Raw genomic sequence first — 22142 nt, 5'->3', positions numbered from 1 at the left:
TTAATTATCTTGAACAAAACTGAAAATAATTTCCAAGGTCTTAATAATATCAATATAAAAAAACATGCTTACTCCAAAGTAGTCAAAGCCTAGTGAATGTTTGTGTGTTTGGTTATAGGCAAATGGGTTTGTGCACACATTTGCATGTGCTTGCTTTGTAGCCTGTTTGAGCACTGCTTTGTCTAAGTGAGAACACTGTGGGTGTGTTTGAAAGAGATTCAGGAGTCAAAAAACAGACAGGAATGTTTTTTGTAAATACATGTTAGATTTCTTGACATTATGTGAGTGTGCGCTTGACATTCTCTCTCAGCTGCCATGACGAGGCCGGGGCCTGCTCTTTTTCACAGTGACAGTGGCGGGTGTCCGAAAGACTGCCTGTTAGTTCTTAAGCTCACTGGATAGTTATTGCATTACTGTCCCTATCAGTCTGACTGGTCATTCACATCTCATTTGACCATCTGCATTGGCCAAATCTGCGTTTCTGCATGGTCACTCACAAAACTCCCTATCCCTTCAGATGCAATCAGATGCAGAAACCCTGCCAGGCTGGATTTATGTAGAGAGGATTATAGCAACTGAGGGACTGAACAGGATCAGCTAGCAAATGATATTTATCCCAAACTAAAAGTTGGGATAGAAAAAGTAAAAGAGGAGAACAAAATGATGGATTTGAGAGCTGGCTGTCATTCAGTGCCAAACAAACTTAAAATCTCTTCTCACTTCAAATCCCCCTCCTTTCTTCCCAGCTGCAGTCTGATGGTACTGCAATTAAGATAAGGAAGTGAGAAATAAACATCAGCCTCTGTGAGAGAAGCCACATTTGCCAGTAACACACAAACACTGTATAAAGTTGTTGGAAATATAAATAGATGATAAGGACATGTCAGTTCTATCAGTGCAGGCCCAGACTCTCGCTCTCCTAATGCACAAGACCTTGGGAAAGATCTTTTGTAATCTTTTGGAACAGCTCTCAGTTACGGGCTGTCGCAGACTTGCAATGGAGGCTGATTCCGAGGGTAAAGTTAGAAGGTTTTTGCTACAGCCTGGTCATGTATGAACAGAGTCTTTATAGCAGAACACCTGGTAGTACTCAAAATAAGAGCTGCATGAGCAATAAGAGTAGTCAGAAGAAACGTCTGACATAACATCTAGAACCCACACTCAATTTTGAGTATGTCCAGAGTATTATTTTAGAGATGGTCAGGTAAACCGACCCACCAACTAATACACCCAGTGGAAAGGAAGAGCAGTCAGAGAGGGAGAGAGCACTGAATTTATGGCATATGGCGGGGGTAACCAACACTGCTGCTCCTGGCGATCAACTGTCCTGCAAAGTTCAGCTCCAATCCTAATCAAACACACTTGAAGCAACTAATTAAGGTCTTCGGGATCACTTGAAAATTAAAGGCAGATGTGTTTGATTAGGGTTGGAACTAAACTTTGTAGGACAGTTGATCGCCAGGAGCAGGGTTGGTTACCCCTGGCGTATGGTAACAGTGGGTACATTTGATTGTTTGGATAATGATGGCAGTGAAAGACAGTGTGCGGGAAACACCTGTGATAAAAGGCTGTTACACACAAAAGACCTTGACAAACCCTGCAACCCGGTTGGCACAACGACAGCCATAACAAAGCATATGCTGTGAACTCATTGACTACATTTTTAACCTGATTTGCTCAGTATTTATTGATGGAAACATGTGAATTATATCCTTGTAAATGAAGTCATCTGAAGACCTTTGAAAAGGAAGCAGAGGTTAAAACAAAGAACTGCGAGGCCGGAAAAACACAGGAGGTAAAAGAAAAAGACAGGCAGAGGAGGAAGGGAGAGAGAGTTTTGGGAAGTTTCTATATAACAAGAAATTTGCTAACGGCAATGTTTTCATTGATTTAAAAAAAAAAAATCATTCCTGGGATTTCCTGGGATGTTCATAAATTTTACATCTAAGATGTTCTCTACTTATCCCTCAAGACAAGAATTTTATTTGTGATTTGCTATTTTTAGACATTTATAGCCTTAAATTTCTTATTGTATGCTTTGAGTATTATGCTTTGACGAGGAAATTCCATGTCTATGCTCTATTTGTCGAACATTTAAAAATATATCTCTTGAAGTTTCCATTAAATCATATAAAAACTGTTGTATTCCAAGTCATTCATTAAAAAAAACTCAACTAAAGATTTCTCAAAAGTCCTTTGAGATAATCAGAACCATAAATTCATTTGGGTGTGTCCAAATCTTTGACTGGTACTATAATTTAGTCTGATTGATTTTATCTTGCCTTTAGCAAAAAATGCATGAGAATAATTTCTCTTGATGCTTTCAGATACAGAACAAGGTTCAGCAAAAATCAGCGCGTTGTCTGGGGGATTTGCTGCTTAACTCCTAGCCAGCTATTATAATATTTTCTTTAGTCAAATGAGGGCATACCCGCTTGGGCAGTATGGAGTTGTGGTTTAAACTGAAGAGAGAAAAACAGGAGACTCCACTGGTGGTGATGTTGTGGTTTGGTGGTAGGATGGAGTACTGCCAGTAGCTAAAAGTAATCTGTGGGGGTTTGAGTGAGAAACAAAAGCTTTTAAAGTTTAGTGAAAAAAGAAACAAGAGTGTGCTGGAGAGATACATTTGAAGCGGTCAGTCGTGTGTGTGTGTGTGCTCTTGTTTTTGTGACATATCAGAAAACAACTCCGTATAATGACATGGCATAACCCATGTCCCCATTTTTCAAAACACTTATAAATCATACTGAATGAGATTTTTTGAGAATGTAAAAATGCACAAAGTTTCCTGTGAGGATTAGGGTTAGGGTTGGTGAAGGGCGATAGAATATATAGTATCTACAGTATAAAAACCATTAAGCCTATTGGATGTCCCCACTTTTCACAACGTGTGTGTGTGTGTGTGTGACCGGCCTGCTGGCTAGATTGGTCGAGAGGCCTGCGTTACAAGTCAAATGCTCCATGACCGAAAGAGTAAAAAGGAGAGACTGTTTTTTTTAACTGACATCATTCTGTTGTTGTATGGATATGAATAGCTACGTCCCACTTGTGGACGTCATCTTTATTTAGATTTCAGAGTTCTGACAAAGTAAATTTCCTCTCTTCTTCTTGTGAATTATTGGTTGTAGCACAAATATGTAGGTATATAATTGTCTATAAAATATAATTGTCCTTTTGATTTGCCCACACGAGTTGTGAAAGAACTGCCACAGATTCAGATGAATGGTGTTATTTCTGGTGGGTGAAAAGTGCCACATGTAATGAATGATCAGGATTAAACTGGGAAGTGGCTCCACGTATACACACCGAGGATAAGGAGGAGGAGGAGGAGGAGGAGGCCTAGATGATGGATTCAGGATAATGTTAGACAGGATATAGAGAGACAAAAGGGGACCAAACAGTCTCTTCGTTTCATAGACACGTACACTCTCACAGTCACATATAATGTCGACAAGAGGGTGGAGCAGGTTGAAGCTCTGGTTCATTGTTTTGAGGCTGACGGACATCCTGTTTGAAGCAGGAATTAAGCCCCACAAGACAGCAGCAAACAAACGAACACACACTCACACGCAATGGATTCTGGATTCTATTTAATTACACATGCTCATTTCCCTTAGCTTTGCACCTTAGCCATCGTCTAACACTGGTTAATCTTTAAAAACTAAAAATGTTATAACACTGTTAAATTGTATTGTTTATCTTGTATCGTACTGTACATTAAATATAATATTTAGAATGCCTAAATGGTTTTAGTTTTTACGTGTTTTATTTTTATTATATTTAGACAAAATATGTTGCATCTGAAGAAAATCATACATAAGAAAATAAGGTGTTCAAGTATTCTTAGTATTATTAAATGAGAAGGAGAAAACAACGCAGACGACTTGCTATTTACAGCAGATTTGTGGAATGCACATCCAGTCAACACTTCACTATCCCATGAGGCCACAGGAGAGAAGTTGTAGATGTCTGTAAAGTGATGCTGATACCATAGGTCACATAACAAAGCCAACATAGCAGATTTAGTACATCCAAATATCATTCATGCTATATAATCTTTATTGGTTGTGAACTTCATCCTTCATTTATTGTAGTACCTACTCAGACAGAATATGATTTCAGATGCACTTATAATATACAATTTTAATATCGGCCATGAAAATGAAAATAATGTATAGAGTAGAATTTGATTTTGGTGCGTCCTTAGTGCTGACAGTGGGTCACTAGTGAAATTGAGCTATCATGAAGTTGCTTTGAGGTCCAAATACATTCAGGTATATAATGTCCGGATTTTGTGTTCCATCCAATTCCAAATGATTGCAAGAAAGTACTTTTCTTGTTGAATATTCAGTTTCTTTGTGATAAGTCACATTTTGAAATTGAAAGTGATTGACTTCAGACTACTCTTTGGTAACTGCTGGTCATGGTGTTGGTTACGGGTATTTTGCAATATGTATGTGGTGAACCACTGTGTTGGATATTCTGTCACAGCTGTAGTGTTGGGCTGTTGGGGAAGCAGAGATGTACAGTGTGGCTGCCAAGGGTCCTGTATTTAATTTCAGTCACAAAAAAAAGTGCAATGCATCTCCATTTATAAATGCTCATGCCACCATTATCATGTTGTTGTGTTTGTACAGCCTTGACCCGTTTAGACACATTCTATCATACAAGTGTCCAGTAACAGACTCAAGTCATTTGTTTTCATGTGTTCAAGTCGTTTGTTAATTCACTCACTCTTTAGGCCGTAGAAAGGGAGCAGATAGACAGCATTCAGCCTAAACTGCAACATGTCAACGCTGTGGGTCAAGGTCTTATCCAGAGTGCAGCAAAACACACTGACACTCAGGGCCTGGAACATGACTTGGAGACCACAAACCTGCACTGGAACTCCCTCAACAAGAGGGTAAGCATGCATCTATTGTTAGACTTTTTTTTCTTCAAGGGACTGATAGAAAAGGATTAATTTTTTTATTAAAGATTTCTTTTTTTTTAATTCACAGGTTGCTGAAAGAATCGCACAGCTGCAGGAGGCCCTGTTGCATTGTGGGAAGTTCCAAGATGCTCTAGAGCCACTCTTGAGCTGGCTTAGTGACACAGAGGAGCTCATAGCCAATCAGAAACCTCCATCTGCTGAGTACCGGGTGGTCAAGGCACAAATTCAGGAGCAGAAGGTTAGATTTGAATGAAGTTTTGATTTAAACAGTTTTTATAATGGCTTGCTGTTATATATTATATTATATTTTTTGTTGTTGTTGTTGAAAATATCCAATTTGTGACAAAAGACACATTGATGTTTTTTATCAAACTAATTAGACTAATTTATCATGCTAGATAATAAAATCATTTTGATTTGCTTACTGAGATTACATATTATTCCTAGCTGCTGCAACGGTTACTGGATGACCGCCTTGGGACGGTAGAAATGATCAGGGCAGAAGGAGAGCGAATCGCTGCTACGGCTGAGACACAAGACAGAGACAAAATCCAGAAACAACTTAAGAGCCTAGGAGAGAGATGGACAAATCTGCTGGAAAAGGCCAGTGCCAGGTAAATTCCATTATTAGAGCAATGTGGACACCCAGACACAACCATAAAATCTCTTAATTGAATCTCTTACTCAGAACTCAATCACTTTGGTTGCATTACAAGGCCATAAAAACAGATTAGTCATAAGAATATAACACAGATTTCCTCCTCAACTCATGTCCTCAGGCAGCGGCAGCTAGAGGAGCTGCAGGTGTTAGCGCAGCAGTTTCACGAGGCAGTGGAGCCGCTCAGTGAGTGGTTGAGTGCGACAGAGAGACGCCTGAGCTCCGCTGAGCCAATGGGAACCCAGACCTCCAAAATCACACAGCAGATTGTAAGACACAAGGTAGAGTATACACAGCAACTGGGAGAGTTGCATCCTGGCATTTTACTGTGGAGAAGACCGCCAGAATTGTTGCTGCCAAACCAAGATCTGTCATTTAAGCAAGTGTTTTTCAAAGTGTCAAGTATCATTAGACTGACTAGAGATGCAGAGGAGAGAACAGATTGGTTTTAAATGGACCAGTAGGAGTGTAGTTATCTAAGAAGGCACAAAATTCAGGTCATGATCCTGCCCACATCCTTTCCATTTTGTTGTTTAATTTTATCATGGTTTCATTTTTTTTCTCATGTTGTATTATTCCCCATATTGTTTTTTGTTTTTTTGCTCACATCAGTTAATTATGATTTGTCATTATTCTGCATTGTCATGTTTGTTTATGTTTGCCTGGTCTTTTTTTCCTCCTCCTACTCATACAATCATATCTCCTCTTCACTCTGGGCTATAATCCCAGGCTCTCCAAGAGGAAGTATCCTCTCGGGAGAATGATGTAAACCATCTCGAGACCCTCAGTCAATCACTGCACCCGCTCAGCTGTGTGGCTGATCGTGATTTGCTGGGTGAACGTGTGGCGGCAGTGCGCAACGGGCACACAGGGCTACATGATTGGTGCAGTCGGAGAGAGGCCATGCTGGAGCAGGCTCTGGCCAATGCACAGCTATTTGGAGAAGAAGAAGTGGAAGTCCTTAACTGGCTAGCTGAGGTGGCGCAGAGACTGGCTGAGGTCTCAGTGCAGAGTTATCAGCCGGAGCTACTAGAGCAGCAACACAAACACACACTGGTACGATTCTGCAGGGCATAGCTGCCCAGGATAAATCAGAGAGTATGAATATTGCTAAACAGCTCTCATCTCAAAATCAAATTATCACTCAGTGAGGTCGGAGCTGTACTATAATATCATGATATGCTGATTAAATAATTTAATGAAGTGCATATACTAATGTTATTTATTTGTTATTTTATTTTACATAGCATTCCCTTCAATTATTTTCAGAGTTAATGTTTTTATTTGCTGGTGCCCTGCAGGCTCTTAATGAAGAGATTATCAGCAGGAAGAAGACAGTGGACCAAGCCATTAAGAATGGACAGGCTCTGCTCAAGCAAACTACTGGTACTTTTCCGTCCAGTCTCTTATATTTATTGGTGTATCAGCAAATTCCTGTTTTAATTATGATCATATTCGATCTCTGTGACAGGTGAGGAGGTACTGTTGATTCAAGAAAAGCTAGATGGCATCAAAAGCCGCTATGCAGAAATGACATCAGGCAGCAGCAAGGCCCTCCGTACTCTCGAACAGGCCCTTCAGTTGGCCACGCGATTTGCTAGCTCGCACGATGACATCAGCCAGTGGTTGGATAGCGTGGAGGCGGAGCTTAACATTGACCCAGACACAACACCAGCCTATCAGGACAGACAGAGGGTGAGGATGTCTGTTTTATTGATTTATTTATATTAAGTGCTTGTGAATTACTTGTTAAACCAAGTCAATTTCTTTTATGTCTTCAGTGAATTCGTTATTTTATATTGTGTATGTACATTTGGCTCAGGAGCTGAAGTGCGTGTCTGCTGAGAAGAGGTTAGTTCTGGACACAGTGAATGAGGTAGGCAGTGCTTTACTGGATCTGGTGCCCTGGCGTGCACGGGAAGGTCTGGACCGCCTGGTCGCCGATGCCAATCAGCGCTACCGCCAAGCAGATGAGACCATCACACAGAGAGTGCAGTTAGTGCAGGCTGCCATCCAAAGGTCACAGCAGGTACTGCAACAAATACTGTGTGTGTGTCTGTGTGTGTGTGTGTATATTTATGTGTATGAATATGTATATGTATGTATGTACAGTACAGACCAAAAGTTTGGACACACCTTCTCATTCAAAGAGTTTTCTTTATTTTCATGACTATGAAAATTGTATATTCACACTGAAGGCATCAAAATCTGATTTAGGAAGCTCTGTCCATGTTGCCTTCTTCAACATGTAAATATTTTTGTCATACTTTTTTTTGACAGTGTATTTGTGTGTGTTATTGTTTCAGTATGAGGAGGCAGTTGATGCAGAGCTGACCTGGGTCGGAGAGACCGAGAGGAAGCTGGCATCTCTAGGACCTCTGAGTCTGGAGCCTGATGTGACTGTGGCACAGCTCCAGGTGCAGAGGGCCTTTAACATCGATATCATCCGTCACAAAGATACTGTGGACCAACTCCTTAAGACACGAGAGGATATCCTGGAGAGCTGCAGTGAACAGCAGAGAGAGGCTCTGAAGGTTAGTGACAAAATAAAGAAGAGAGAGATGGGAGCGGGCAGAACAAGCTATGTAATTATTCCTCTGTGAAATGTTAGATCAGGAAAAATCAAATGTATGTTATTAATGCATTTTCTGGAGGAGATTTGATTTGTTGAGTCATGTTTGGGACAAACAAAAGTGCCGGACTGTTTCAGATTAATTTGGTTGACCCAATAAAACCTATTTCTTCTTCTTCTTCCTGTAGGTGAAGACAGACTCTTTAAGTGCTCGTTATGAAGCAGTAAATCAGAGTCATGCTGAGCGCTTCTCAGCTCTAGAGCAGGCTCAGGTCCTGGTAGCACGGTTCTGGGAGACGTATGAGGAACTTGAACCCTGGCTGGGTGAGACCGAGACTCTGATTATCCAGCAACCCCCTCCCGCCATTGACACAGAAGCGCTCCGACAACAGCAAGACCAGATGAGGGTGAGTGAGCAGTATTCAGACAAAGGGCTTGAGTCCCTTTTCCTCCTTCATGGTTATATGATGCATTCAAGTCATGTCGGAAGCATTGAATTTATGTGTTGAACACATCTGAATTTCACAAAGTGAGGATTTTCTCTGGAATTTCTGATAAATCTGAGTTTCAGAGTTTAGAGCGTGTCAGTGCAGTTAAAGTGTCACTTAAAGTATCTGACTTGGATCTACAAAATACCATAATATTCAGCATGATTCAGCTGACCTAATTCCATCTTCCCAAATTGTAAACGTGTACTTCCCAGGAGGACTTGAATGCACCAGTAGACATGGACTAAGTCTCACAAAACGTGTTTAATATCATATGTATTAGCATCACATGACATGTTTCACATGTTTTCCTGACAAGCTTTTGAGAGAGTCCATCGCTGAGCACAAGCCTCACATTGATAAACTGCTAAAGATCGGTCCACAGCTGGCAGAACTCAGTGCCCAGGAAGGGGCAACATTGAGACAACGTTATAATGAAGCAGAGAGGCGTTACCTCAACATCAAAGAGGAGGTCAAAAGTCGAGCCAGGGTGCTGGATGAAGCAGTGTCACAGTCTGTCCAGGTATTTGCTGCAGAATGTTAGCATGCTTACTTAGGACTGCTGCCCAGCTTGTGATTTATTTAAAGGTTAAAGCCCACAGTTCAGCATTACACAGCACAATATCCACTCATTTTGAGTCATCATCGTGTTTTCTAGAACACAAAAGTATATTTAACCTATTTAAAATGACACACATCACCTTTAATTAATCATTGTTTCAGACTAAGGCATTTTTTGTAACATCACTGACATCATCAACTGCATTTTTGGCTTAGTTCTTGTGTTATAGACTAGTCCTGCTGGTCTGTTGCATGCTGTTGAATTAACACATTGTACTGTTTCACCACCTCCATACTCTACTTGACTATGATACAACCTGTTCCCCATATCCTCTCGCCCTCTCCTTTCCATATCCTGTATCCCATAAACTTCCTCCTATCCTGCTTGTTGCAACTCTTCCCTTAAACATTCCCTGCACTTCTCCCTCCCATGTCCGTTTGGTCCATCCGTCCACCCATCACTCATGTTTGTGGATGTTCTGTGTGTGTCCATCCCTCCATCATCACTGCCCTCTGCAACTCCCTCAGCTGGTAGAGGTAAGAGCATCACCACCCACTGATTTAACTGCTGTGTAACGTCTGTGTAGCATTGAGAATCAGGGATTTTCAGGAATTCTTTAATTCAGATTCTTTTATATCAATCTGTTGAAACGAGTTTTAACTTACATCAATTGGCCTATATAAAGTATCTTATTAGTAAAAGAAGATGGACAAAATATTAAATACACATTTCAATTAAATTAAATTAATTTTATTTATAAAATTAAATTTCACCTTATTGTAAATGTTTGCATTGTCATTGATCAATGTAATGCATCCTTGCTGAGTAAAGGTACTTCCTTCAAAAGAAAAGAATCTGATTGACTCCAAACTTTTAAATAATAGTGTACAAGTACTGTATAATACCAATACACCTAATACAAGGCATGTAAATCTAAAAATGTTTAATACAAATTGAATTTCGTTCCACTTAAAAAAGTACCATACCGGATTCACATGGGTCCATGCATGATGAATGTGTCAGTATTCTGTGGTGTATTTTGTAATACTTGTCATAAAGCATTCCTATTATTTAGCAGCAATTTCCTCTATCCCTTCACATGTCTCTGTGATAAATCTTCCTTCCTTATGCCTGGTCCGTCTACAGTTACTTTGATGTACTGTAGTTGTTCTGATTGTTGTCTTCCTTTTCTCCATTCAGTTCCACGATAAGATGGACCCTCTTTTGGAGACTCTGGAAGGAGCAGTTCAACGCTTGCGTCAGCCACCTCCAGTGGCGGCCGAGGTGGAGAAGATCCGGGAGCAACTTGCGGAGCACCGTGCTACAGGACTAGAGCTGGACAAACTCCTTCCATCTTTCAGCGCCCTGTGTGCCCGAGGAGAAGAGCTCATCGGTCGCGCCCCACACGACGATCCTGCTGCCCAGGGTAAAGATCTTCGATCTGAAATGCCACTATATGGTTGTATGAAATGCTTTATCCAATGTGTTTTGGTAAATCTGTAATCTGTTCCCATCCTCAGCGGTGCGTTCGCGTCTCTTACGACTGCGTTCTCTGTGGGATGAGATCAGGCAGAGGGCAGAGGAAAGAGAAGGAAAGCTTCAGGATGTTCTAGATCTCTCCGGGAAGTTCTGGGCCGACATGGCCGCTCTGCTAAGCACACTTCGTGACTCTCAGGATATTGTGAGAGATCTGGAGGACCCAGGGGTGGATCCTTCACTTATAAAACAACAAATAGAGGCAGCCGAGGTCAGTCCAACAAGAGAGTCAATAGCAAGACATAATGTATCTTTTGGTTTAATCAGATTTTCAGTGGGGATGCACAGAAACGGCATATTTTCAAAAGTGACGCGTCTGGAGGATGCCTAAATGGCTAGTCAACTAATCAGTCTTAAAGAAACTCTGTATAGGGGCATCAGCAATATTCCAAGGGAACTGTTAAAAACAAATCAAATCGGTGTGTAAACTGAAAGTTATTTCTTGTATAATATTATAAAATAATAAAATAATGAATAATAAAATAATTATTTTTTCCCCCTCAATAACTGTTGTTATTAATTGAATAATTCATCGGAACTGAAGAGCAGAGTTACTTCTGACATCACAAAATGTAACCTAATTGTTCTGTTACGGTTAATAAAATCATCAACTTTGTCATAATTAAGCAGAAAAACTGGATGGTCTGTATAGGGAGCCGTGTAAAGTTTAATAAAACCCTCCTTATTAGGATTTTTAAAGTAGATCAAAATATTGTGTCAAGACAACGATCTCGAGTCATGATGTTTTGTCTCGCACTCAGGCCATTAAGCAAGAGACAGATGGGCTGAGGGAAGAACTGGAGATCGTACGAACACTTGGAGCTGACCTTATCTTTGCCTGCGGAGAGACTGAGAAACCAGAGGTCAAGAAGACCATCGATGAGGTCAGAGTCTAGAACAGGGAACACACTATTTCACTCACATTTACGCAGTTGCTGATTTTGTGTTGTTCCTTTGATGCTCAGATGAATGCAGCCTGGGAAAGCTTGAACCGCACGTGGAGAGAGAGAATGGAGAGGCTGGAAGAGGCCATGACTGCCTCTGTACAGTACCAGGATGCTCTTCAGGTGTCTGTCACACTATTGGTTCCACAAACTCTGCCCTGATTGGTCAAGCCAACTGTGTGTTTACAATCATTGCTTTGTATCTCCCCAGGGCATGTTTGACTACTTGGACAATGCTGTCATCAAACTTTGTGAGATGCCAGCTGTAGGGACAGACCTCAGCACTGTTAAACAACAGATCGAGGAGCTCAAGGTTCGAATCCAACATTGTCTACTCTTATCTCTAAAATCACGTTGAGAAAAAGATTGACCCTTTTTTTCATTTTAAATGGCAGCAATATAAAGTGGAAGTTTACCAGCAGCAGATTGACATGGAGAAGCTTTGCCACCAAGGAGAGCTGCTGCTCAAGAAAGTGAATGACCAAACAGACCGAGACATGATCCAAGAGCCTCTCACTGAGCTGCGCCACCTGTGGGATAACCTGGTGGACAAAATCACAATCAGACAGGTGTGGAAATACTACTTTTGCTTTTACAAAACAATTACTTTAAAACAGATCATTTTGACTCTAAATTAAAATTAGCCATATTCAGTAGCATTGTAAAATATAGACAAACACACATTGATAACCTCAGTTTAATTCACCAAATGCTCCATAAATCAGCCTCCATGAATTTTGATTGAATTATGAATTTATTAATAATAATAATAAAATAATTAACTCATTATTCAGTACTGGTATTGGGAAATGAAATATGAAAACTAATATAAAATCTGTTTAAATTGAGTTCAACTGCATTTTAGAGGCTGGACAGGAAATGCTCTTACTCTTGATTGTATTTTGATTCTGTCTACTCTCTCAGCACAAACTGGAGGGTGCACTGTTGGCCCTAGGCCAGTTCCAGCATGCTCTCTCTGAGCTGCAGTCCTGGCTCAGTCACACTCACGCCACACTGGACACCCAGCGACCCATCAGCTCTGACCCCAAGGCCATCGAAATTGAGCTGGCTAAGCATCATGTACTTGGGACATTTTGATATACTCAATTTTTTAAATTTCCTTTTTAAAGCAGTTTCCTTTAATAAAGCTGTTTTTGTAGGTTTTAAGAAACGACGTGCTGTCCCATCGGGCTACAGTGGAGACGGTGAACAGCGCAGGCTCTGAGCTGCTAGAGTCCAGTCCTGGAGACGAAATCAACCACCTGAGAGACCAGCTGGATGAGCTCAACCGCAGCTGGAAGAACCTTCTGCTAAAGACTGATGAGAGGCAGAAGCTTTTGGAAGCTGCCCTGCAACAGGTGCTCTCTAGATATTATTACTGCATCATTACACGGAAAGATCTGATTGAAAGCACAATTTAAAAAAAAACAAGTGCATCTGCATGTTTCTAGCCTAAAATGCATCATTTCCAGTAGATTACATTCAAGTCGATTCAGTGAAAGAATGGTTTGGTGCAGCAGCAAGAATGGTTCTTGTAGTACAGGTGTCCTGTCAATTCGCTCATTGTCTTTCCCCTGCGTGGTTTCTGTGTCAGGCGGAGGGTTTCCATGGAGAGTTGGAAGAGTTTCTGCTGTGGCTCAGACGCACAGAGAGTCAGCTGTCCGCTGCCAAACCCACAGGTGGCCTGCCTGAGACCGCCAGAGAGCAGCTGCAGCAACACATGGTACGCAAAATGAGTTCACCTCTAGTCCACTCATTAGATATCAGCCACTGGCAAATATGCACTTTATTAGAGCATTATTATAGCAAATAAATATTTATTTAGAATTATTGGGGGGAGGGGAGGGGGGGGGGGGCAAGAAATTACATGAAGAACATTAATAATATGTAAAATACTGCCTTTGCATTCTATTAGGAAAAGCCTTATTGCTTTATATTGTTATTTGTTGACAGTGTTGTTTGAATCCATTTTAATATTTTGAAAGATATATATATATATATTTTTTTTTTTAAGGTTTAGTCATTTTGTGCTTTTGTCATTTTTATTATTTTTGTTTTTGTAATGTCTTTAGTTTCCAACATTTGAAATATTCAATAAAGTTTTTTCACCTATTAGTTATATTTGATATAGTTCTATATGATAAACTTATCCTGCTCTTTCCTGTTTGTAGGAGCTGGAGGCTCAGTTGACCCAGAGGAGTGAGCAGTACCATCGACTACTGGATCAGGGAGAGTCCATTCTGCTGGCCAGAGGAGGGGAGGATGCTGGACCTGGGACCACCCAGACCCAGCAAAACATGGCCATGCTTCAGAACAAGTGGACCAGTCTCAATACCAAAATGGATGACAGAAGGGTGAGGGATACAAAGACAGATTCATGACCTTACATCCATGTTTAAATATCAGATTTGATCACTAATGAACAGATGAATAAAGTATCTTATTCTGCTTTCCAAACCTAAGATGCCTTTGCCTCTGTGTTCGTCTCTTTCCACAGGATAAACTGGAGGAAGCGGTCTCGTTGGCGACAGGGTTCCAGACCTCCCTGCAGGACACCATAAACTGGCTGACACAGGCAGAGCAGACTCTCAACATGGCTCAGCCACCCAGCCTCATTCTCGACACCGTCCTATTCCAGATAGATGAGCACAAGGTTGGGCAGAAAATGTGACTTGCTTATGTAGTATACATCTTTTTTTTTGCTTTTGATAAGAGGAGAAATGTGCTACTGTTTATGTAAAATAATTGAATACTTTTGAGTAACTTAAGTCCTTTTCTTCATTCCTGTATGTTTCAGGTGTTTGTGAATGAGGTGAACACTCACAGAGAGCAGGTTCTGGCTCTGGAGAAAGCTGGCTCTCAGCTGCGGTTTGCCAGTCTCAAACAGGATGTGGTTCTAATCAAGAACCTGCTGCTCAGTGTACAGGCCCGCTGGGACAAACTGGTGCAGAGATCACTAGACCGAGGACGGCACCTGGATGAGGCCCGCAAGAGAGCCAAACAGGTACGTTTAGGTTTACCTCACTCTGTCTGTGTTGCTCTGATCATGTCTTTCTCCGTCTGATGTTGGTAGTCTTCTCTTGTCTAGTTTCATGAGGCCTGGAGGAAACTGACAGACTGGTTAGAGGAAGCAGAGAGCAGGCTGGACTCTGAGCTGGAAATCTCTAATGAGCCTGAAAAGATTAAAATCCAGCTGGCCAAACATAAGGTACAGCATGCAAGCATGCATTAAAATGCTTTGTGAAGTTGAGAACTTTTAGACTTGTCTCTCACGCCCTCTATCTGTTAATCACTGTACTGCAGGAGATCCAGAAGTCTCTTGGCTCCAAGCAGCCAGTGTATGACACCACAGTGCGCTCTGGGAAGGCCATGAGAGACAAGGCAACATTGCCAGCAGACACACAAAAACTGGACAACTTGTTGGGTGAGGTCCGTGACAAATGGGACACCGTTTGTGGAAAGAGCGTGGAGAGGTGAGAAATTCTGCCATATGACTTTCACCCATTTGGGTAATGATTGAATGCTGAATGAAGTGAAGAAAAGGAAATAATTTGGAATGTCTTCTCCTCAGACAACACAAGTTGGAGGAAGCCCTCTTGTTCTCAGGTCAGTTTGCTGAGGCTCTCCAGGCGCTTGTTGATTGGCTGTATCGTGTTGAACCTCAGCTTGCAGAGGACCAGCCTGTCCATGGAGATCTGGATCTGGTTTCCAACCTAATGGACTCACATAAGGTACTAATGGGGTGATTCTCAGGAAAGTCTTGCATCAACAAATTTCCTATTTATAAAATATGTATATTTTTAAATCAACATTTTTATTTGATATTGACTAAGTTCTCTCATTACTGCAACCGCTTCCACAATTTACTCCCTAATATTCAATATTTTTGGATCACATTGTGTGATCACTAACAGAGGAGGCTTGAATGAGTACTTATTCAAGGCATTTCTGTGCAAGACCGAGTTTTAAGCATTAGTGCTTTATTTATTGTTCTTCAGGTCTTTCAGAAAGAGCTGGGGAAAAGGACCAGTAGTGTACAGGCTCTAAAGCGGTCTGCCCGAGAGCTGATGGACACGGGCCGGGACGACACCGCCTGGGTCAAAGTTCAACTGCAGGAGCTCAGCAACCGCTGGGAAACAATCTGTGCCCTGTCTGTTTCAAAACAGACTCGTCTTCAGCAGGCCCTCAAACAGGTACGTCTGACTGTTTTTTCAGATTTGTATAAAACCAAGAGTAGTGTTAATATTTTCTTCTGTTTCGTCTCTCTTTTTCTGCAGGCAGAGGAGTTCCGCACAGCTGTTCAGATGTTACTGGAGTGGCTTTCGGAGGCGGAGCAAACATTGCGTTTCCGGGGCGTCCTGCCAGAGGAGGCAGAGACCCTGCAAGCACTACTGCACACGCACCGGGAATTCATGCAGACGGTGGAGGAGAAGAGAGTGGATGTCAATAAAGCTGCTGGCATGGGTGAAGCCATCCTATCTGTGTGCCACCCAGACTGCATCACAACCATCAAACACTGGATCACCATCATCAGAGCTCGCTTTGAAGAGGTATGAAGCCTGCCTGGGCCAAAAGTTAAATAAATGAGTCAACCAAAAACCTCAACCTAATATAGGAACTATATAATACAAATGTAGTAATATAATGTTTGCTCTACAGGTGCTGACATGGGCCAAACAGCACGAGCAGCGCTTGGAGACGGCCCTGACTGAATTGCTCAACAATGCTACACTCCTGGAGGAGCTGTTGTCATGGCTACAGTGGGCGGAGACCACCCTGGTGCAGCGTGATACTGAAGCACTCCCCCAGGACATTACTCAGCTGAAGACACTGATTACAGAGCATCAGGTGAGCAGTGGTCCCTTTAATTGCATTGTTTAGTCCTGAGAGATTTCTTATTGGTTTTGTTTTCTTCCATCAGGTGTTTATGGAAGAAATGACGCGAAAACAGCCTGATGTTGACAAAGTGACAAAGACATACAAGAGGAAACCAGCAGAACATCCCAGCAGCCTGTCAGAAAGGAGAGGGGCCCGTAAGAGACTTTATCCTCATCTGTACTCACGCTGCATACAAACACAAACCTTTACATTCGTTACGGTTCAATTGTTTGTGCAATTTATTATTATTTATTTTCTTGTAATGTTTTTAAAAGAAGTATCTTATTCTGGAAGGCATTTTTATTATTATTATTTTTTTAATTAAAAATACTGTAACATTTTATAAAATATTATTTCAATTATTGCAACTTTTGAGCAGAAGTGTAGATTTGATCTTAAATAACTGTGCTCACTGCTTTATACTGTGCAGTGTATACTGTATACTGCCTATTATGTTTTAAAATAGTATATGAAAGAGATTGAGCAATTATAAAGGATACTATTTGGAAAAATATAAATTTAAGGTCAAGTCGAATACAAAGCATTGGTGTATGCAGTCACTAAGTTATTCCATATGTACAATAAACGTGTATGCTGTGCAAAGTATGCATATACCTCAGAATTCACAGTAGTATGCTACTCTGAACATATTTTTCTGTGTCCTCCTTGCAGGAAAACAGCAGCAGCAGCAGCAGCAACAACAGCACTCAGTACAGGTGACTGGTGGTAACCCTCGCCTCACCCAGCTCTGCTCCCACTGGCAACAAGTCTGGCTGCTCGCCCTCGATCGCCAGCGCAAGCTGAACGATGCTCTCGACAGACTAGAGGAGGTATTGCATCTGTTACTACCTTATTATTATCGCTGTACTTTTTTACTCTTATAGTAAAATAAGTGATTTAAAATGATGAAATCAGAACAGTAGAAGTGATAACTCGGTGCCTTTCTTCACCCACAGCTTAAAGAGTTTGCCAACTTTGACTTTGATGTGTGGAGGAAGAAATACATGCGCTGGATGAACCACAAGAAGTCTCGAGTCATGGACTTCTTCAGACGCATCGACAAGGACCAGGATGGAAAGATCACTCGCCAAGAGTTTATCGACGGGATCTTGGCATCAAGTACGGCCTCATGGACTTGCCTACTAATCTAAGTTTTCATGTGCCTTTTTTTAAATGCCGGTTTAACTATGATTCTTATTTTTTCAGAGTTCCCTACCAGCAGGCTGGAGATGACTGCTGTTGCTGATATCTTTGACCGTGATTGTGATGGTTACATCGACTACTATGAATTTGTGGCTGCTTTGCACCCTAACAAAGATGCTTACAGACCCACAACAGACGCTGATAAGATCGAGGATGAGGTATGAACAATGACAAGAACACTAATCTTGTGGGTTTGGCATGATAATGTCCTTTTGATGGTTTTATTAATCTGAATTAAATCCACATTTTTTGTATCCCAGGTCACCAGACAAGTGGCCCAGTGCAAGTGTGCCAAGAGGTTTCAAGTGGAACAGATTGGAGAGAACAAGTACAGGGTGAGAATCTGGAGCCCAATAGTAATAATCAAGCGAGAATTCAAGTCTAAAAGTTTGAATGCAGTTAATATGACATTTATAAAGGTATAGAAATGAGCTGCTTCATCACCACACCTACTCATTCAGATCATTCCCAAGCTTGCCATTGTAATATTACGACTCTAACCATCATCACACTCTTTCAGTTACATCAGTATGACTTGGTCATTTTGGAATAAAGGTGCCTTGGCAGTTTTGTGTGTGTATGCAATACCACCATAACACTTCACACCCAACTAATGATCAACCCATCAGTGTAGCTGCTGCAGTCAAGATCATACTTCAGCATTATTATCCACTGGTTAATGAGCTTTGACAAGACAGTTTACTAACTTACTGCATTGCACAGGCTACAGATCCACGATGCTAACTCCACATCCTGATGTTTGTCTGTCTCTATTTATCTTTTTACTACTCGACCTTCTTGTGTTTGTTTTCAAGCAGCCATTCAGAAGCACTCTACCCTGCTCATAGCAACAAATCACCATGCTCCCCGTGGGCATTTCCATGCCATCTTTAGGAATAGTTAAAAGGAAATCATTAATACTAAAATAAAAGGTTAATGTGTTTATGTCTGTATGTGTTATTTCACTCTTTTTTTTTTCTTTCCTCTTGTTTATTCCTCCTCCATGTGCACCGGACTTTTTGTAGTTCTTCCTTGGGAATCAGGTAAATTGAACAGTGTGTTTGTGGCATGTTCTGTGAAATCTGTTGCCTTTGCACAGTTCCCACTGCAGAAGCTCTTTTATTCTGGGGGGTTTTCAGACTGCCAGATCTAAATCAGTACACAGGACAGTTTCTGCATGGACTAGCTAAGAATTCCCTGTGGACAGCCCACATTCTTGGCTGCTGTCTGAAATGGGGATTTCTTTAGTGCCTTCCTGCTTTCTCAGTGGGCATTTCCTGTCTGGGAGACCAAAAATGCAGTACTATTGCCAAAATATTAAATGCATTTATATACGCCTTCCAAATGCAGAGGCAGATTTTCAAAGGTTCAGCTTATGTGTTGTGGTTGGGATGTGCTTGTTTTTTGTTGAAAATGATTTATCATGATCAAAAAATGTTTTGGATTTGCAGGGCTTTCTGTTATGACTTTTTGGCTTTTGGTGGAGGAAAACTATCCAGTGGCTGATTTCTTGACTTAGAGAAAATAAACCTTCAACCAAAGCAATTCTTTCAAGTAAAAAAAGGACAAACATTCAGAGAAAAATTCTAGAGAATTGCTGTGGTGTGGTGTTTATTGTAGAGATGGGATTTGAGCTGGGCAAGCTTTAACATTAATCATGTGGAATTTAAAATATGTGGTTTCCTGCATGATTTTTTTTTTTTTTGGATGGTACTTCATAATATAATTACTATAACTAATTTGAATATGATCTTAGTTCATCAAAAGAATAGTTCACCCATTGTAGTTCAGATTATTTGCTAAACCTCATGTTATTCCAAACTTCATTGTTTTTGTTTTTTCTTCTGTGGAACATAAATGGAAAGATTTTGAGGAACTTCTATGCAAATCGTATATATATATATATATATATATATATATATATATATATATATAAAATTAAATTCACACTAAAAATGAGCAGTCTGGAACAACATGAGCAGAATTTTTGGGTGGACTAGCTACCTTTATAAGACATTATGAAATGATAATCCTTTATCTCTCTGTCTGTCCACGTTCTTTCCTCTCCACTCTGCCTTTCTTCAGTTCGGAGACTCACAGCAGCTGCGTCTTGTACGAATCCTGCGCAGTACCGTCATGGTTCGAGTTGGAGGAGGGTGGATGGCGCTGGATGAATTCCTGGTGAAGAACGACCCTTGTCGAGGTACGTCTGGCATAACAGCTGGAGGAAACTTGCTCTTTAGGGACATGAAATTGATTCCAGGAAGTGCTCAACACTGACAGACAGAGTTGTTGACACAGCATTATTCATATTTCCACTCAAAAAACTTTTATATTTTATCTCATCACCTTTCACTGATGTATTTTTGTTCGAGTGTTCTCATCTTTTCAGTACAATCTGAGTTCACTCTCATCTCATCTTCCATCACTTCCTATTACTTCCTGACCTCTTTCCCACTGTGGTTGTTTTTATGTGCATGGCCTACACATTTGGCCCTTTCTTTCTTTCTCTTTCTCCCTGGCATCCTCCTTTTTGGTTTTGTACAATTGTAGTGCATGATGCATGTTCCTTAGGTCTCTCCCTCTCTCTTTCTCTGCCCCTTCCCCTATCTCTCTTTATCTCTCCCCAGTGCAACATCCAGGACTTAAAATCCTCCGTTCTGACTCCAGCAGCTCCATATCATCTCGCATAGGTTGGGTTTTTCTCTCTCCTTCTAGTTCGGATATTTTTCTTTTACACTCGTTTGGTTTCCCTCTTGTTTCACTCACACCTCGTTTGGTTCTTTGTTGCTTTGCTGTGCTTTGCTGGCTGACACTGATCTAATCGGCCCCCGTCCTCACGCCTGGAGCTCATAATGAAGGAATTGCGCGTTGAGAATTCTGGCTCAGTCGTGTTTACATAACTTCCTGCATTTTGATTTGAGATCCTTAATGCTTATTTATATTCCAAAAATGGTGTTTGTAGACTTTTTTTTCCATTTTGTTGCCAAGCAAGAAATCTTAATGGAAAAGTTCACCCAAACAACTTTTGCAAAACATAAAAGAAGATATTTTGAAGAACATTTAAGCTGCTCTTCGATACAATGCAAGTCAATGAGGAATGGTAGATTTAACATCAGTAACGTAAGACAAAAATCAATTTGAAGTTATTGCCATCTGCAATAATTTATATAATATCATAATTTCTCATTAATACATGTTTGGAACAAATTGAAGGTGAGTAAACGATTTTTTTGTTTTTTGAGTGAACTATCCATTTAAACACAGTGTGAGTGTGCGTATGTGACTCTTTCTGTGGGATGGTGTGAATGCGTGTTTTCATGTTGTCTCTTGTGTCTCTCAGTTACGGTCACTCCTGGCTATTTCTGCTGCAGAGGTACCTCATCTTCTCTCCTTTTTCACCTCTTAACTCTTTTCCTGTTTGACAGCATCTGTCTGTCTATTCCATTCTGAGCCTCTAAACCTTTTTGTCCAGCTTTGGGTCCATCCCATCAATGCTGTGTCTTTTAGCATATGTGGTGTGTGTGAGTGTGTGAGGTCTATGTGTCAGTTAGCATCATGCTAATCATTCAGACCAGGCTTGGGCAGGCCTGGACTTGATTCCTTTTCATATGTGTCCTGGATGAATATTGTGAGTGTAAAAGCATCCAGGACCCAGGGTGTGGCCAGGCTTGGGGTTTCTAATATTGTTTGAAACAAGTCATAAAGAGCAATTACTCATGGAGAAATGAATTACAGGCCCCACCAGGTTTGTGGAGAGAAAATTATATAGTGCAGCAGTTATCAACTGCCCTGGTCTGACTGGGTTTGATGGAAAAGTGAGTGTCATGCTGTGTTGGGGAATCTACTTTGAAACTGAAGCTTGCCAAGCTAAAAGCTACTTAGAATTTAAAGTAGTTGAAGTACAGTAAAATCACACTTTTTGAAATTTGAATTAGCCACACTACACACTAATACCGAAACAGTAGCTAAGGACACAAACTATGTTAGTGACTGACCACAGATCGTTTATGACCATGTCAAATCAAGTGGCTTTTATTTTATTTTTAAAAAGATAGTAATAATAATGCAGCAGTTGAATCATTATTCTGGATTAAGTCAAATATTAGTGCGTCAAGAGGTTTTCGATCAATTTGATGAACTACATCTGTGGTTAGGACACCTGCTAAACTTCAGGAAAATTGGCTTAATAAATAATAATTGTAAACCAGTGTCATTTTAGTGTTATTGTTACACTAATAAAGTTTTTTATGTATATATGTATTTGCTTTAATGAATTAGCTTTTTTTTCTTTTTCCTTTTAGATTTTTATCATTTGGTAATGTGCTTTTGACATGTCTTTATTTATTTATGTTTCTATTTAGCTTT

General features: G+C 40.7%; 1 protein-coding gene across 1 annotated transcript in view; it reads left to right on the top strand.

Moving 5' to 3' along the window:
* LOC113091600 (microtubule-actin cross-linking factor 1-like) overlaps nucleotides 1-22142 on the top strand; it is a 156899-nt gene that overhangs the window by 128217 nt on the left and 6540 nt on the right. Inside the window, 38 exon segments of the mRNA XM_026257176.1 lie at nucleotides 4742-4903; nucleotides 5001-5171; nucleotides 5381-5547; nucleotides 5713-5872; nucleotides 6321-6647; nucleotides 6893-6977; nucleotides 7063-7286; nucleotides 7414-7620; nucleotides 7898-8125; nucleotides 8352-8570; nucleotides 8971-9174; nucleotides 9741-9749; nucleotides 10414-10639; nucleotides 10734-10960; nucleotides 11511-11633; nucleotides 11715-11816; nucleotides 11905-12006; nucleotides 12089-12262; nucleotides 12618-12773; nucleotides 12854-13051; nucleotides 13288-13416; nucleotides 13865-14047; nucleotides 14191-14346; nucleotides 14491-14697; nucleotides 14782-14901; nucleotides 14997-15166; nucleotides 15265-15424; nucleotides 15692-15886; nucleotides 15971-16243; nucleotides 16353-16541; nucleotides 16615-16726; nucleotides 17244-17401; nucleotides 17528-17690; nucleotides 17778-17932; nucleotides 18035-18109; nucleotides 18800-18817; nucleotides 19860-19977; nucleotides 20405-20467. Of these exon segments, the coding sequence (XP_026112961.1) occupies nucleotides 4742-4903; nucleotides 5001-5171; nucleotides 5381-5547; nucleotides 5713-5872; nucleotides 6321-6647; nucleotides 6893-6977; nucleotides 7063-7286; nucleotides 7414-7620; nucleotides 7898-8125; nucleotides 8352-8570; nucleotides 8971-9174; nucleotides 9741-9749; nucleotides 10414-10639; nucleotides 10734-10960; nucleotides 11511-11633; nucleotides 11715-11816; nucleotides 11905-12006; nucleotides 12089-12262; nucleotides 12618-12773; nucleotides 12854-13051; nucleotides 13288-13416; nucleotides 13865-14047; nucleotides 14191-14346; nucleotides 14491-14697; nucleotides 14782-14901; nucleotides 14997-15166; nucleotides 15265-15424; nucleotides 15692-15886; nucleotides 15971-16243; nucleotides 16353-16541; nucleotides 16615-16726; nucleotides 17244-17401; nucleotides 17528-17690; nucleotides 17778-17932; nucleotides 18035-18109; nucleotides 18800-18817; nucleotides 19860-19977; nucleotides 20405-20467 (6115 nt within the window).

Source organism: Carassius auratus, unplaced genomic scaffold (genome assembly GCF_003368295.1).
Source record: "Carassius auratus strain Wakin unplaced genomic scaffold, ASM336829v1 scaf_tig00214237, whole genome shotgun sequence".
Lineage (NCBI taxonomy): Eukaryota > Metazoa > Chordata > Actinopteri > Cypriniformes > Cyprinidae > Carassius > Carassius auratus.
This window is presented reverse-complemented; position numbering and strand designations above follow the sequence as displayed.